Source organism: Pongo pygmaeus, chromosome 14 (assembly GCF_028885625.2).
Source record: "Pongo pygmaeus isolate AG05252 chromosome 14, NHGRI_mPonPyg2-v2.0_pri, whole genome shotgun sequence".
Classification (NCBI taxonomy): Eukaryota; Metazoa; Chordata; class Mammalia; order Primates; family Hominidae; genus Pongo; species Pongo pygmaeus.
In genome coordinates, this window is record NC_072387.2 from 55,790,080 (window position 1) to 55,808,300 (window position 18,221).

At 38.2% G+C, this 18,221-nt stretch overlaps 1 protein-coding gene across 1 annotated transcript; it reads left to right on the forward strand.

Annotated features, from left to right (window-relative positions):
• Positions 1 to 17,575: 17,575 nt before the first annotated feature.
• LOC129011312 (guanine nucleotide-binding protein G(I)/G(S)/G(O) subunit gamma-5-like) lies at positions 17,576 to 17,817 on the forward strand. Its single transcript, XM_054446165.2, is given in 2 exon segments — positions 17,576 to 17,605; positions 17,608 to 17,817. Coding segments are annotated over 2 exon segments (216 nt in total). The 3' UTR covers positions 17,794 to 17,817.
• The last annotated feature ends 404 nt before the right edge of the window (positions 17,818 to 18,221 follow it).

Consider the following 18,221-nt stretch of genomic DNA (forward strand, 5'->3'; position numbering starts at 1 on the left):
TGGGAGGCAAGGCTGGTTAAACATACCCAAATCAATACACTTAATCTATCACGTAAACACAACCAAAAACAAAAACCACACGATTATCGCAATAGGTGTAGAAAAGGCCTTAGATAAAATTCAACATTGCTTCATGTTAAAAAAAAAACTCTCAATAAACTAGGTACTGATGGAACATATCTCAAAATAATAAGAGCTATTTTTGAGAAACCCACAGCCAGTATCATATTGAATAGTCAAAAGCTGGAGGCATTCCCTTTGAAAACTGGCACAAGACAGGGATGCCCTCTCTCACCATTCCTATTCAACATAGTGTTGGAAGTTCTGGTCGGAGCAATCAAGCAAGAGAAAGAAAGAAAGGATATTCAAATAGGAAGAGAGGAAGTCAAATTGTCTCTGTTTGCAGACAACATGATTCTATATTTAGAAAACCCCATCATCTCAGCCCCCAAACTCCTTAAACTGTAAGCAACTTCAGCAAGGTCTCAGGGTACACAATCAATGTGCAAAAAGCACAAGCAGTCCTTTACACCAACAATAGACAAGTAGACAAATTATGAATGAACTCCCATTCACAATTGCTACAAAGAGAATAAAATACTTAGAAATACAGCTAAGAAGGGATGTGAAGGACCTCTTCAAGGAGGACTACAAACCACTGCTCAAGGAAATAAGAGGATATAACAAATGGAAAAACATTTCATCCTCATGGATAGGAGGAATCAATATTGTGAAAATGGCCACAATGCCCAAAGCAATTTATAGATTCAATGCTATTCCCATCAAACTACCATTGACATTCTTCACAGAATTAGAAAAACATACTTTAAATTGCATATGGAATCAAAGAAGACAAGCCAAGAGAATACTGAGCAAAAAGAAAGCTGGAGGCATGACCCTACCTGACTTCAAACTATACTGCAAGGCTTCAGTGACCAAAACAGCATGGTACTGGTGTGAAAATAGACATATAGCTCAATGGAACAGAACAGAGAACTCAGAAGTAACACCACATGTCTACAACCAACTGATCTTTGAAAAACCTGACAAAAAACAAGCAATGGGGAAAGGATCTCCTATGCAAGTAAAAGGTGCTGGGAAAACTGGCTAGCCATATGCAGAAATCTGAAGCTGGACCCCTTCCTTACACCTTATACAAAAAACCCAAAACCATAAAAACCCTAGAAGAAAACCTAGGCAGTACTATTCAGGACACAGGCATAGGCAAAGGCTTCTTGACGAAAATGCCAAAAACAATTGCAACAAAAGTCAAAATTGACAAATAGGATCTAATTAAACTAAAGAGCTTCTGCACAGCAAAAGAAACTATCATCAGAGTGAACAAGCAACCTACAGAATGGGAGAAAATTTTTGCAATCTGTCCATCTGACAAATGTCTAATATCCAGAATTTACAAAGAACTTAGAAAAGTTTACAAGAAAAAAGCAAACAACCCCATCAAAAAGTGGGCAAAGGATATGAACAGACACTTCTCAAAATAAGACATTTACTTGGCCAACAAACATGAAAAAAAGCTCGACATCAATGATCATTAGAGAAATGCAAATCAAAACCACAATGAGATGCCATCTCATGCCAGTCAGAATGGCGATTGTTAAAAAGTCAAGAAACAATAGATGCTGGTGAGGCTGTGGAGAACTAGGAACGTTTTTACACTTTTGGTGGGAGTGTAAATTAGTTCAACCATTGTGGAAGACAGTATGGCGATTCCTCAATGATCTAGAACCAGAAATACCATTTGACCCATCAGTCCCATCATTGGGTATATACCCAAAGGAATAGAAATCATTCTACTATAAAGACACATGTACACATATGTTTACTGCAGCACTATTCACAATAGCAAAGTCACGGAACCAACCCAAATGCCCATCAATGATAGACTGGATAAAGAAAAGTGGTACATAGACAGCATGGAATACAATGCAGGCATAAAAAGGAATGATATCATGTTCTTTGCAGGGACATGGATGAATCTGGAAACCATCATCCTCAGCAAACTAACATAGGAACAGAAAACCAAACAACACATGTTCTCACTCATAAGTGGGAGTTGAACAATGAGAACACACAGACATAGAGAGGGGAACAACACACACCAGGGCCAGTTTGGGGTAGGGGGCGAGGGGAGGGAACTTAGAGGACCAGTCATAGGTGCAGCAAACCACAACAGCACACGTATATCTATGTAACAAACCTGCTCGGCACATGTATCCCAGAACTTAAAGTATAATAAAAATAAAAATATAATATAAAATGTAAAAAACTTTATTTTTATTTTTTATTATTATACTTTAGGTTTTAGGGTACATGTGCGCAATGTGCAGGTTAGTTACATATGTATACATGTGCCATGCTGGTGCGCTGCACCCACTAACTCATCATCTAGCATTAAGTATATCTCCCAATGCTATCCCCCGCCACTCCCACCCCACAACAGTCCCCAGAGTGTGATGTTCCCCTTTCTGTGTCCATGTGTTTTCATTGTTCAATTCCCACCTATGACTGAGAATATGCGGTGTTTGGTTTTATGTTCTTGCGATAGTTTACTGAGAATGATGATTTTCAATTTCATCCATGTCCCTACAAAGGACATAAACTCATCATTTTTTATGGCTGCATAGTATTCCGTGGTGTATATGTGCCACATTTTCTTAATCCAGTCTATCATTGTTGGACATTTGGGTTGGTTCCAAGTCTTTGCTATTGCGAATAATGCCACAATAAACATACGTGTGCATGTGTCCTTATAGCAGCATGATTTATAGTCCTTTGGGTATATACCCAGTAATGGGATGGCTGGGTCAAATGGTATTTCTAGTTCTAGATCCCTGAGGAATCGCCACACTGACTTCCACAATGGTTGAACTAGTTTACAGTCTCACCAACAGTGTAAAAGTGTTCCTATTTCTCCACATCCTCTCCAGCACCTGTTGTTTCCTGACTTTTTAATGATTGCCATTCTAACTGGTGTGAGATGGTATCTCATTGTGGTTTTGATTTGCATTTCTCTGATGGCCAGTGATGGTGAGCATTTTTTCATGTGTTTTTTGGCTGCATAAATGTCTTCTTTTGAGAAGTGTCTGTTCATGTCCTTCGCCCACTTTTTGATGGGGTTGTTTTTTTCTTGTAAATTTGTTTGAGTTCATTGTAGATTCTGGATATTAGCCCTTTGTCAGATGAGTAGGTTGTGAAAATTTTCTCCCATTTTGTAGGTTGCCTGTTCACTCTGATGGTAGTTTCTTTTGCTGTGCAGAAGCTCTTGAGTTTAATTAGATCCCATTTGTCAATTTTGGCTTTTGTTGCCATTGCTTTTGGTGTTTTAGACATGAAGTCCTTGCCCATGCCTATGTCCTGAATGGTAATGCCTAGGTTTTCCTCTAGGGTTTTTATGGTTTTAGGTCTAATGTTTAAGTCTTTAATCCATCTTGAATTGATTTTTGTATAAGGTGTAAGGAAGGGATCCAGTTTCAGCTTTCTCTATATGGCTAGCCAGTTTTCCCAGCACCATTTATTAAATAGGGAATCCTTTCCCCATTGCTTGTTTTTCTCAGGTTTGTCAAAGATCAGATAGTTGTAGATATGCGGCGTTATTTCTGAGGGCTCTGTTCTGTTCCATTGATCTATATCTCTGTTTTGGTACCATGCTCTTTTGGTTACTGTAGCCTTGTAGTATAGTTTGAAGTCAGGTAGTGTGATGCCTCTAGCTTTGTTCTTTTGGCTTAGGATTGACTTGGCAATGCGGGTTCTTTTTTGGTTCCATATGAACATTAAAGTAGTTTTTTCCAAGTCTGTGAAGAAAGTCATTGGTAGCTTGATGGGGATGGCATTGAATCTTTAAATTACCTTGGGCAGTATGGCCATTTTCACAATATTGATTCTTCCTACCCATGAGCATGGAATGTTCTTCCATTTGTTTGTATCCTCTTTTATTTCCTTGAGCAGTGGTTTGTAGTTCTCCTTGAAGAGGTCCTTCACATCCCTTGTAAGTTGGATTCCTAGGTATTTTATTCTCTTTGAAGCAATTGTGAATGGGAGTTCACTCATGATTTGGCTCTCTGTTTGTCTGTTATTGGTATATTAGAATGCTTGTGATTTTTGTACATTGATTTTGTATCCTGAGACTTTGGTGAAGTTGCTTATCAGCTTAAGGAGAATTTGGGCTGAGACAATGGGGTTTTCTAGATATACAATCATGTCATCTGCAAACAGGGACAATTTGACTTCCTCTTTTCCTAATTGAATACCCATTATTTCCCTCTCCTGCCTAATTACCCTGGCCAGAACTTCCAACACTATGTTGAATAGGAGTGGTGAGAGAGGGCATCCCTGTCTTGTGCCAGTTTTCAAAGGGAATGCTTCCAGTTTTTGCCCATTCAGTATGATATTGGCTGTGGGTTTGTCATAGATAGCTCTTATTATTTTGAGATACATCCCATCAATACCTAATTTATTGAGAGTTTTTAGCATGAAGGGTTGTTGAATTTTGTCAAAGGCCTTTTCTGCATCTATTGAGATAATCATGTGGTTTTTGTCTTTGGTTCTGTTTACATGCTGGATTACATTTATTGATTTGCGTATATTGAACCAACCTTGCATCCCAGGGATGAAGCCCACTTGATCATGGTGGATAAGCTTTTTGATGTGCTTCTGGATTTGGTTTGCCAGTATTTTATTGAGGATTTTTGCATCAATGTTCATCAAGGATATTGGTCTAAAATTCTCTTTTTTTGTTGTGTCTCTGCCAGGCTTTGGTATCAGGATGATGCTGGCCTCATAAAATGAGTTAGGGAGGATTCCCTGTTTTTCTATTAATTGGAATAGTTTCAGAAGGAATGGTACCAGTTCCTCCTTGTACCTCTGGTAGAATTCGGCTGTGAATCCATCTGGTCCTGGACTGTTTTTGGTTGGTAAGCTGTTGATTATTGCCACAATTTCAGCTCCTGTTATTGGTCTATTCAGAGATTCAACTTCTTCGTGGTTTAGTCTTGGGAGGGTGTATGTGTCGAGGAATTTTTCCATTTCTTCTAGATTTTCTAGTTTATTTGCATAGAGGTGTTTGTAGTATTCTCTGATGGTAGTTTGTATTTATGTGGGATGGGTGGTGATATCCCCTTTATCATTGTTTATTGCATCTATTTGATTCTTCTCTCTTTTTTTCTTTATTAGTCTTGCTAGCAGTCTATCAATTTTGTTGATCCTTTCAAAAAACCAGCTCCTGGATTCATTTATTTTTTGAAGGGTTTTTTGTGTCTCCATTTCCTTCAGTTCTACTCTGATTTTAGTTATTTCTTGCCTTCTGCTAGCTTTTGAATGTGTTTGCTCTTGCTTTTCTAGTTCTTTTAATTGTGATGTTAGGGTGTCAATTTTAGATCTTTCCTGCTTTCTCTTGTGGGCATTTAGTGCTATAAATTTCCCTCTACACACTGCTTTGAATGCATCCCAGAGATTCTGCTATATTGTGTCTTGGTTCTCGTTGGTTTCGAAGAACATCTTTATTTCTGCCTTCATTTCGTTATGTACCCAGTAGTCATTCAGAAGCAGCTTGTTCAGTTTCCATGTAGTTGAGCGGTTTTCAGTGAGATTCTTAATCCTGAGTTCTAGCTTGATTGCACTGTGATCTGAGAGACAGTTTGTTATAATTTCTGTTCTTTCACATTTGCTGAGGAGAGCTTTACTTCCAATTATGCGGTCAATTTTGGAATAGGTATGGTGTGGTGCTGAAAAAAACGTATATTCTGTTGATTTGGGGTGGAGAGTTCTGTAGATGTCTATTAGGTCCGCTTGGTGCAGAGCTGAGTTCAATTCCTGGGTATCCTTGTTGACTTTCTGTCTCGTTGATCTGTCTGATGTTGACAGTGGGGTGTTAAAGTCTCCCATTATTAATGTGTGGGAGTCTAAGTCTCTTTGTAAGTCACTCAGGACTTGCTTTATGAATCTGGATGCTCCTGTATTGGGTGCATATATATTTAGGATAGTTAGCTCTTCTTGTTGAATTAATCCCTTTACCATTATGTAATGGCCTTCTTTGTCTCTTTTGATCTTTGTTGGATTAAAGTCTGTTTTATCAGAGACTAGGATTGCAACCCCTGCCTTTTTTTGCTTTCCATTTGCTTGGTAGATCTTCCTCCATCCTTTTATTTTGAGCCTATGTGTGTCTCTGCATGTGAGATGGGTTTCCTGAATACAGCACACTGATGGGTCTTGAGTCTTTATCCAATTTGCCAGTCTGTGTCTTTTAATTGGAGCATTTAGTCCATTTACATTTAAAGTTAATATTGTTATGTGTGAATCTGATCCTGTCATTATGATGTTAGCCGGTTATTTTGCTCATTAGTTGATGCAGTCTCTTCCTAGTCTCGATGGTCTTTACATTTTGGCATGATTTTGCAGTGGCTGGTACCGGTTGTGCTTTTCCATGTTTAGTGCTTCCTTCAGGGGCTCTTCTAGGGCAGGCCTGTTGGTGACAAAATCTCTCAGCATTTGCTTGTCTGTGAAGTATTTTATTTCTCCTTCACTTATGAAGCTTAGTTTGGCTGGATATGAAATTCTGGGTTGAAAATTCTTTTCTTTAAGAATGTTGAATATTGGCCCCCACTCTCTTATGGCTTGTAGAGTTTCTGCTGAGAGATCCACTGTTAGTGTGATGGGCTTCCCTTTGTGGGTAACCCGACCTTTCTCTCTGGCTGCCCTTAACATTTTTCCTTCATTTCAACTTTGGTGAATCTGACAATTATGTGTCTTGGAGTCGCTCTTCTCGAGGAGTATCTTTGTGGCATTCTCTGTATTTCCTGAATCTGAATGTTGGCCTGCCTTGCTGGATTGGGGAAATTCTCCTGGATAATATCCTGCAGAGTGTTTTCCAACTTGGTTCCATTCTCCCCGTCACTTTCAGGTACACCAATCAGACGTAGATTTGGTCTTTTCACATAGTCCCATATTTCTTGGAGGCTTTGCTCGTTTCTTTTTATTCTTTTTTCTCTAAACTTCCCTTCTGGCTTCATTTCATTCATTTCATCTTCCATCACTGATACCCTTTCTTCCAGTTGATTGCATCGGCTCCTGAGGCTTCTGCATTCTTCACGTAGTTCTCGAGGCTTGGTTTTCCAGCTCCATCAGCTCCTTTAAGCACTTCTCTGTATTGGTTATTCTAGTTATACATTCTTCTAAATTTTTTTCAAAGTTTTCAACTTCTTTGCCTTTGGATTGAATATCCTCCCGTAGCTCGGAGTAATTTGATCGTCTGAAGCCTTCTTCTCTCAGCTCGTCAAAGTCATTCTCCGTCCAGCTTTGTTCCATTGCTGGTGAGGAACTGCGTTCCTTTGGAGGAAGAGAGGCGCTCTGCTTTTTAGAGTTTCCAGTTTTTCTGCTCTGTTTTTTCCCCATCTTTGTGGTTTTATCTACTTTTGGTCTTTGATGATGGTGATGTACAGATGGGTTTTTGGTGTGGATGTCCTGTTTGTTAGTTTTCCTTCTAACAGACAGGACCCTCAGCTGCAGGTCTGTTGGAGTACCCGGCTGTGTGAAGTGTCAGTCTGCCCCTGCTGGGGGGTGCCTCCCAGTTAGGCTGCTCGGGGGTCAGGTGTCAGGGACCCACTTGAGGAGGCAGTCTGCCTGTTCTCAGATCTCTAGCTGCGTGCTGGGAGAACCACTGCTCTCTTCAAAGCTGTCAGACGGGGACATTTAAGTCTGCAGAGGTTACTGCTGTCTTTTTGTTTGTCTGTGCCCTGCCCCCAGAGGTGGAGCCTACAGAGGCAGGCACGCCTCCTTGAGCTGTGGTGGGCTCCACCCAGTTTGAGCTTCCTGCCTGCTTTGTTTACCTAAGCAAGCCTGGGCAATGGCGGTCGCCCCTCTCCCAGCCTTGCTGCCGCCTTGCAGTTTGATCTCAGACTGCTGTGCTAGCAATCAGCGAGACTCCGTGGGCGTAGGACCCTCTGAGCCAGGTGCGGGATATAATCTCCTGGTGTGCCATTTTTTAAGCCCGTCGGAAAAGCGCAGTATTCGGGTGGGAGTGACCCAATTTTCCAGGTGCCGTCTGTCACCCCTTTCTTTGACTAGGAAAGGGAACTCCCTGACCCCTTGCGCTTCCCGAGTGAGGCAATGCCTCGCCCTTCTTCGGCTCATGCAGGGTGCACACACCCACTGACCTGCGCCCACCCACTGGCCTGCGCCCACTGTCTGGCACTCCCTGGTGAGATGAACCCGGTACCTCAGATGGAAATGCAGAAATCACCCATTTTCTGCGTAGCTCATGCTGGGAGCTGTAGACTGGAGCTGTTCCTTTTTGGCCATCTTGGCTCCTCCCCCAAAAAACTTTTTAAATAGTGTTTAAAATTTTAAAATAGTTTTTTAAAATTCTGTGAAGAATGTTGTTGGTAGTTTGATAAGAATAGCATTAAATCTGTAAATTGCTTTGGGTAGTATGACCATTTTCACAATATTTATTTTTACTATCTAGGAGCATGGAATGTTTTTCCATTTTTCTGTGTCATCTCTAATTTCTTTGAGGAGCGTTTTTTACTTCCCATTGTAGAGATCGTTCACCTCCCCAGTTAGCTGTATTCCCAGGTATTCTATTCTTTTGAGAATAGAATTGTGAATGAGACTGCATTCTTGATTTGGCTCTCAGCTTGGATATTGTTGATGTATAGGAATGCTACTGATTTTTGGACATTGATTTTTGTATCGTGAAACTTTGCTGAGGTTGTGCATCAGATCAAGGAGCTTTGGGGCCAAAAGTATGGGGTTTTCTAGGTATAGAAAAGATGTCAAACTATTCCTGTTTAATACAATTCTTTAACATAAAACACTTTGAAATTTTACTCAAAGACCTTCAGCTTTATATACTATTAAGTGAAACATGTAAAACCTGTGTTTGCCTCAGTACAGATGGTTATTAGAGTGGAATTCAATATTTGGGTCTAAACATAAGAAAGAACAAATAATATACAAAATTTATTGAGGGTAATCCTTAAACCAGGAAAACAAAGATACAACTGGGGTACCAATTCCTTCATTTTCTAACTTACCTTTCTTACTCATCATATTTCACTCATTTATCATACCCACTACCAAAACCTGGCCTTCCTTTCTCTGGGTGAATCATTCTCTTCCACCAATCTTCTGGTCTGAAAGGAAGCATGTGGAAGAATGAATGAAGAAGGGGTTACCTGAAGGGTCAGCCAAATATAATCTCTGATGGGTGGGGTGACAACTGTTATAGCACATCGCTCTTACTTCCAACACTTTGTCATGCTGATGTCAGATATGTAAGATACAGCAGATTAATGGCTTGAAGTGGTTGTGGCTCAGAAATCTCCCTAGTATGATTGAGATGGAAGTTTTTGAAATCAAGATGGAAATATAGTAAGTGAAAAATAGGGCAAATCAATTTAAAGGTCATGAATATGAAAGCTGCAAATGATGTATCATATGCTACTTCAATCATCACTGAATGTCCAGCCACAGGAAGCAAGGAGAAAAGGAAACAAGCCATTGCTTTGTGCCCCATTTTGTGCAATGAGAACTGGGTTAAAAATATGCTTCTCCTTCATCCTTTCCTATTGCCAGATCCCTAGTTTAAGGCCTTTGGGAAAGTTAGGGGCACATCTCCAGTCCACAAATTGTTCTTTGCTGCTATTACCATAACCACACGATTATTCCCAAAATATTATTTCATATTTGCTTATATTCAACAATTCAAACCCAGCAAAATGGCTTTTTAAACTAAGGACAATATTACATTTACCACGTATCTTACTTGGTTCTATCAGTGATTCCTAATTCTGGCATAGTATAAATTAATGTTCAAATATATGATTTACATTGAAGGGCTATCCAATAGTTGGCATTTGGGTATTAGAGACCATTTCCAAAGGTACTCCTGTAAGTATAACAGCATTTCTCAATGTTGTTAGGCTTAATGAAATTCATGTTAAATATTCATGAGTCATTGAGCTGTCTCCTGGCCTCTTGATTAAATTTTTCCTTAACTGGTCTAAACACCGGGATGTCTGTTAAGTATGTTTATCTTCTCTTTATTTAAGCCAGTGTTTCTCACAGTAAAATATTGCATTTGGAATGTTTCTTTGACCCTCCAGTCTTTTCTGTAAGATACAAACAAGCTCCTAATGTTGGCTGGAAAAAATTAATTGGAAGGTAAAAGAGGCATTCTTAAATTAATACAAGAGTTCTACATTGTTTATTCATCTAAAAAAGGGGAATTCCATTAAAATAAGACCAGTTGGAAATCAAATTTAATCTCAGAACTTTATTCTTTAGACTTCAAGAGTCTTTTGAATCAGTCATCACCAGTTGATTAAAATCAACTAACTAATGGTTGATCTTTGTTCACTAAATGTTCTGGCTAGGCAACAAGACACCAAAATGAATAAACCTTTGTTGTTGTTGTTTTTTACATAAAAAGCTCATAATCTAGTGGGAAAAATAGGAATATAGGCAATTATCACATGTTAAATTATGAGAAATATTAAAGGCATATGCACCAAGCCATGGGACTCAAAGGGAACAGAAAGCAATTCTGATTGGAAAACTCAAGGATAACAAGAATTGGTAGAAAATGTAAACTGTAATTTCCTGAACAATAAGTAGGAATACTAGACAAGTGGAGAATGGGAGGAGAGGATACCCTAGTGAAGGCATGGCAGGAGCAAAGGCTCTGAGATCTGAAAGTGTAAGAATGTTTGGGAGAGGGCACAGTTTGGGGCAAAGAGAAGAAGGTGTTGTTGAGGACAAAGTTTGAAAAATAGTTTGGACGTAGATGATTGTAAAAACCTTAACAACCAATCCAAGTTGAACAGCCATTTGGGCTTTTCCAGCAGAGGAGCTCCATGATCAGAACTATGTTTTCAAAAATAGCTGAGGACAGTGTGGAGGGGAGGAGGCTATTTGGAACTTTGTCAAAAATAGGAAAGCTTTATGAAATTATTTTTTATTACAAATCATGTTTTCAAAGGTGGCCCTGAAATTAGGAAGCATATATATATACAAATATAAAAGCATGTGGCCAGGTGCGGTGGCTCACGCCTATAATCCCAGCACTTTGGGAGGCCGAGGCAGGCGGATCACGAGGTCAGGAGATTGAGACCATCCTGGCTAACATGGTGAAACCCTGTCTCTACTAAAAATACCAAAAATTAGCCAGGTGTGGTGGCGGGCACCTGTAGTCCCAGCTACTCGGGAGGCCGAGGCAGGAGAATGGCGTGAACCTGGGAGGTGGAGCTTGCAGTGAGCCAAGATCATGCCACTGCACTCCAGCCTGGGCAACAGAGTGAGACTCCGTCTCAAAAAAAAAAAAAAAAAAGAAAAAGAAAAAAATCCCATCTGAGGACAGATATTTCAGTGTTCTTGATAAGCCAAAGGAGACTGCACTATGTCTGGTGGATGACTGTAATCCTGGAAATCCAGTGCTTTGGCACTCCCACTGGGTCACAGGCCTGATTTTCATGAGCCTGGTGCAAGAGGTAGTTTGACATTATGTTCAAGAGGTAACCTTTATCAGAATTATTTGTTAATCCTCTGTGGATACCTGACCTCTGAGAGAGACCTTGTTACTTGGGAAGAGTCTAGCATAATACACATATGATTGCTTCATTTTCCCAGTATATTCAGTTACTTGTGGTGTGGAAGGAAGCCCTGCTTTAAATATTAAATTTCCACTTTAATTTCCAAACTACAATATTAAAACACTGTACTCATTAGTCTGAAAAGCAATATATGATAACAGCAGTCAGACCTCAACTTCTGGTAAGACAGTAGAGGCTCATGGTAAAAAGCATGAGGTCTGAAGTCTGCCAGATCTTGGTGCACACTCCAGGTTTATTATTTACTGGTCTCAGTTTCCTAAACTATAGAATTTCAGTACTAGTACCTACTCACTAGATTGTTATGAGAGTTACATAAGACAATGCTTGTATAATCCTTGGCACACCAAAGCATTTAATAGATGTCAATTGTTCTTCCTTACATCATTGCTTGCCACATGGTACTCATATATTCTTATTTCAGATCACTTCTATTTCTTGAGTGACGAGTATTTGTAGCAAATATTTTTTCACAACATTTTTGTACTTTCCTTCATTTGTTCATTCATTATTATTGGATTTACTATGTGCTTGACACTAGACATTTCCATTTTGATTTACCTGCATGTCTATCATGTGCTTTGCACAGAAAGTCTAAGATGGCATTGTATTTCTCTACCTGTAATCATTGATATTTTTCATCCATACATGAAAAGTCATCAGTGCTTTGCTCAGACTGTTCTTCCTAATAGCTACCCCATTATCTAATCTATTTGTCTATCTGTCTGTCTGTCTACCTACCTACCTACATACCTACCTATCTAATGTATTAAGATGTTTCTCGGCTGGGTGCAGTGGATCACACCTGCAATTCCAGCACTTTGGGAGGCCGAGGCGGGTGGATCACCTGAGGTCAGGAATTCGAGACTAGCCTGGCCAACATGGTGAAACCCCGTCTCTACTAAAAATACAAAAATTAGCTGAACGTGGTGGTATGTGCCTATAATCCCAGTTACTCAGGAGGCTGAGGCAGGAGAATCGCTTGAACCCAGGAGGTGGAGGTTGCAGTGAGCCGAGATCACGCCACTGCACTCCAGCCTGGGCAACAACTCCATCACAAACAAACAAACAAAAAAGATGTTTCTCTTCCCTTTCCAGGAACCCAAACTCAGGCCATGGGATGTCCTGGTGTCTTTTGCATGGGAGTGTGAAAAGGCCATCTTTGGCAGTGGAGAGCCTACTTATTTATTTAGTTTGCCTTTTGTTTCACCTGAATTAAAATGATAAATTTTGAGTTGAGTCTCAGTTTTATAAATGGCCAAATCTATTTACACAGACACTGCAGGCCTACTGACATCTGTGGGCTGAATCCTGTCAGCTTCTTGGAAGAACTCATGCCTTATAATTTAACTGTATTGTTCACATCATCAAGTTCAGACCTGGACAAATAGAAGCTGCTGAATAAACATTTCTAGTAGACTGATTAAATTCCATATCTAAAATTACCTTATCTGCAAATAATAGAAGTTGTATAATTTAGATCTATACAATTATTTTTAATAAAAAAAAGTATATTCTAACTGGGCCAACAGGGAAAAAAAATAACTCAGTAGTTTTACTACTCTTCTACAGTAGATTGGCCAGAAGTTTTGCCCTGAAACAAAAAATATGAATAAACCTTCAGAGAAAAATGTAATGTGGGAGGCTGATGACTGACATATGGGCTGCATTTGTCGTTTTTAATTCTCAAAAAAAAATAATTTCTCTTTTCCACCTACAACTTTTGCATTAAATAAAATGTTTCTTTGGATTGGTATGTGTTAATGAGGATGTTTTATATCAGCTCTAGGTGCATGTATGTGTGCTGCTATGTTTAATATCCAAACTCAGGTTGTGTTCTGTTAGTACATCCTGGAAAATCCCACCATGAAGAGGAAAACTAGTGACACACATGGTTAAGGGAGCTGAGAAAGTGGAAACTGATGTTCCCTTTTAAGACTTTGTTATATCAGTGACACAGAGATGCTGATATACAGTTCAGCTTTCCTATCTTTTATTCCCAGGGATCATCCCCCGTCCTTGGTGCAAAGAAAAGAGAAGACCATAATTGATGTATAATAATAGAATTATTAATATCAACATAAGTCTTACTACATGTCATTTAGTCATCACATTAACAGGCAGTCACTCTATTCCCATTTTTCAGATGAAGAAACTGAGGCAAAGAAAGGTCAAGTGATCTGTCCAAGGTCACATTTGTAGTAGGTGGTAGAGCTAGATTTCAAACCCTTAAAATTTAGCTCCAGTCTTCACAATTTAATCACTATTAAATTGTAATGGCCTCTTTGTCTATTATAATAATGTTATTATATTATTTACAATATTATTAATTGAAGAAATATAATTTCTGCAACATGCCATGATAGACTAATTAGATTTACACTCCCTTAAAAAAGTCTGTTATGCAACCCTATCTCAAGTGATTGACTACAATATTCTGAAAGAGTTAAATAAGCTGTTAATGGAATGCAAAACCACAAAGTCTGGGAGGAGCCTGGTATACCCTCAATATCCTATTCACTTGCCTGTGATATAATATTAGGCTACAAGAAAAAATAATAATAATATTAGGTTGCAATATGCAACCAGGTGAAATTCAAACAAGGTGTGACCCTAAAGAAACATTTACTACTGTTTTTCTTGTGCAAGCTGTGTGATGGATGTACAAGTTCTTCAGCTCTTGCTTTGGCCTAGTATATATGTAACATTAATTCAGTCTTAGTTACTAATTAGCTGAACATTTCCTGCCATAGCTGCATTCTCTCAAAAAACGTAACATGTCTCATTGAAAGGACTTCATCTGCTTCACTATATCTTTAATTATATTAGCTTTACAAGTATCTGTTACTTTATTCAGTTCCCTTCATCCTTGTTTTCATGCCAGTTCCTTCCTAAACTAATCATCTACCCATTCTTACCTTTGTTTCTAGGTAGTCCCTATATTGGACTTCTAACATGTATTCTTAAAGCTGTCATAGTAAAAATAGGTAAATTACAGAAACATGTAATGGATACAATACTAGAGAGAGTATTTTGATATACTGATTGATATATACTCTGTGAATATATATTTTTACATAATTGAGCTTAAACTAAATATAGAGATTTCTATCTTTGTACTTATTCTATTAGCATATCATAATAATTTACAAAATTATTAAAAACTCAATAAAAAATTTTTAATTACTGAGTAATGTTTTATTATTTGAATTCTCCATAACTTAATCATTCCTCTTTTGCTGAAGATTTGGGGGATTTCCAATTTTTTCTTATAAATACTACTGTAATTACCAGTTGGGATATGAATAATTATCCACAATTCTGATTATTTTTCAAGTACTTGTGATGAAAAAAAAATCAGTCCAAAGGTATGAACACTGAAGAAGTTCTTGATATATATTAATAATTTTTAGGAGTCATATTTTACCAGTTAACATAAACCCAACCATGGATAAGTGTCTCTTGGCTGCAGCTTAACCACAATTTAACCTTATTATGCAAGTAAACAACACTTTCATGAACATCAGGTTAGATGGCGAAAGAATGAAAAACATCTTCGCTTCTATGATAACAAACAAGAAAATGAAGGTAAAATTATTTTCATACTTTTTACTGAGTTATCAAAGAGTCATTGACTCAAGGAAATGTTGGTGAACTGACATCTGGAGAAGGAAGAACCCTTCAAAGTTGAGCAGATGGCTATATCAACTTCCATATATGAAGTCAACCAACTGGTTTGGGTTTTAACAGATAGGAAGGAAAACCTACAATAGATACCACTGCAAGGGAAAGTAAAATAGATTGAACTTTTAAATTTAAGGTGATATGGAAAAATAGAGATCTAGATGATCCCTAAATACAAAAAATGTATCACTCAACTTAATAATTCTCTTTTATCTACAAAATTTTACTGAGAAGGCAGCAGTAAAGAAGGTGCTAGTGACTCTACTGGTACTTGAATTCTGGACTCCTGGTGGGATTCAATCCAAAGGTTAATCAAATCTATCTAAAACTGAGTCACAACTCTTTTCCAGCTCAAATACTGCTGAGAATATAGAGGTCAGTAACATGATAGCAGCAGTGTGAGAGGTTGAAAACTATGTTATCCAAAGTTAAATTGAATTTATTAAAGCTGTGAACCAGTACCAGTTAAACTTGATCTTTTTTGAAATCTGAATAAATAGCCCCTATTCTAGCAGTCAGAGAGAAGATAGCATTGAAACCTCTAGCGACAACAAAATAAAATTAAAAGAAAATCATACTTTAGTCTCCACTGTTGCTTAAAACACAGTATTCCGAATAAGATTTTAAAACTGGTAAGATAGCGCTTTGGAAGGCCAAGGCGGGCAAATCACCTGAGTTCAGGAGTTCAAGAGCAGCCTGGCCAACATGGTGAAACCCATCTCTACTAAAAAATACAAAAATTAGCCAGGCGTAGTGGCACACACCTGTAATCCCAGCTTTTAGGGAGGCCAAGGCAGGAGAATTACTTGAACCGGGGAGGCAGAGGTTGCAGTAAGCTGAGATTGCACCACTGCACTCCAGGCTGGGTGACAGAATGAGACTCTGTCTCAAAAAAAAAAAAATTAATTAAATAAATAAAACTGGTAAGATATGTTAAAAAAGAAAATATAACCTATTATTGAGAGAAGAAACAAGAAGCAGACACTGAAAGGATCAAGATATTGGAATTAGCAGATAAGGATTTTAAACAGTTATTATGTTTGCTAATTTAAAGGAAAACGGACATAGTGAATAAAGAAATGGGGATTTTCAAGGTAGAAATGAAAACTTTACTGAGAGAAATTCAACAACATCTAAATAAATGAAGATATAAACCATGTTTATTGATTGAAAGGTTAAATATTTTTAAGATGTCAGTTCTTCCCAAATAATAAAAAGGCAAACAACCCAATTTTTAAAATGTGATTGGATTTTCTGTTCTGGAAAAGATGTAGTAGATGAACTCCTCTGTTTTTCTTCCCACTAAGTACCACTGAAAACCTATGATATTGCATATAAGAAAAACATAGGAATGCTCTGAAAGATGGCAAGAAGAAGGCACATTGGCCAGGGACTTCAGGTCCTGAGTGACAAGATGACAATGAGTTTCCTGGGTTTTCTTTCTGCTTCGTATATGTCCCACTGGGTGCTTAAATACTGGAAATACCAATGTGTTCAGACAAGAGGGACCTAAGAAAAGCCTACTCTTTCTAGTCAAAGGAGCAAGAGAGATGCAGCATAGCAAGACACAAAACTTTTAGACAGTAACTGTCCTACTTCAAGCAAACACTACATAAAAAATTCTGGCCTTAACTCATCTTAGTCATCCAAAGCTTCCACCCTCACCTGGCTGTGTGTGTGGTAAAGCACTGCGATGGGATCAGAGAAGTTTGAGTGTGGAGCCAGGACTTTCAAATACACTGGATAATAATAAGCACTGCCCCTACCCTGTAGTGTCAGTGGGGGCAATTTGAGCAGGCATAGTGAGATGTCATCCCTCACCCAAGGTATAAACAGAGACTGAGTAAGAAGTCTAGATTATCCCCTCAAATTGGCATAGGATTTTTTAAGGACCAAAAGAAAAAAGAACTGTCAACCCAGAATTTTGTATCCAGTGAAAATGTCTTTCAGGAATGAAGGAGAAATAAAGGCATTCTCATATGAAATAGAATTAAGAGAATTTGTTACTAGCAAACTAGCTAATATAATTGTTAAAGGAAATTCTTAAAACAGAAAATTAGAAAGAAAAGTATTTTGGAACATCATGAAGGGAGGAAGAACAATGAAAGGAGGAAAAGATGGGAAATACAATAGACTTTTATTATCCCCTTAAGTTTCTAAATTATGTTTGATGATTGTGATGAAAATGACAATCATCGCTCTACTATCTGGCACCCCTGGACCCATGACCCACCAACCCAATAATCAGTCAGACTCTTGCATGTGCCATGTCTGGTTCCTCCAGTGTAACCACTTTCTCCTATGAAAAAAAGTGGTTCAACAGCTCTGGCTGGAGCCAAGGCTTAACAGTGTAAACATTTCCCAGGCAGCTGCAGACTTGGAACAATTCTGTCTGCAGAATGTTCAACAAGACAGACCTCTGCTGACTGGAGTATCTTCAAGTATGAATCCCTTCAGACCCCAGAAGGTCTGTTCCTTTTCGTAGTAAAATGAATCTTTCAAAGGTTTCCCAAACTATTTCTCATGAACCAGTGAATATTCAAGAGCACTAAACTTGAAGCACGTACAAAAGCTTATGCCTGTAATACATGTGCCATAATACACAGACGTTTACTTTTATCAATCCTTAATGTCTACCTCTCCAAATTTCCGTGAATTTCTATTTCACAAGTTAATTGTATTATATACACTGGCAGAAACAAACAATAAAATACTTAGTATAAAAATGACAATATTGTCTGATGAGATTTTCAATGTATATAGAGAAAATATATAAGATCTTTGTATGATTAATGAGAAAGATTAAAAGGACTTAAAGGAGAGGTGTGATTTCTAAATTTTATTCATAATGGTAAAAAGTCAACACCAATATACTGTAATAAGTTATGTTTCTATAATGTAATATCTATAGCA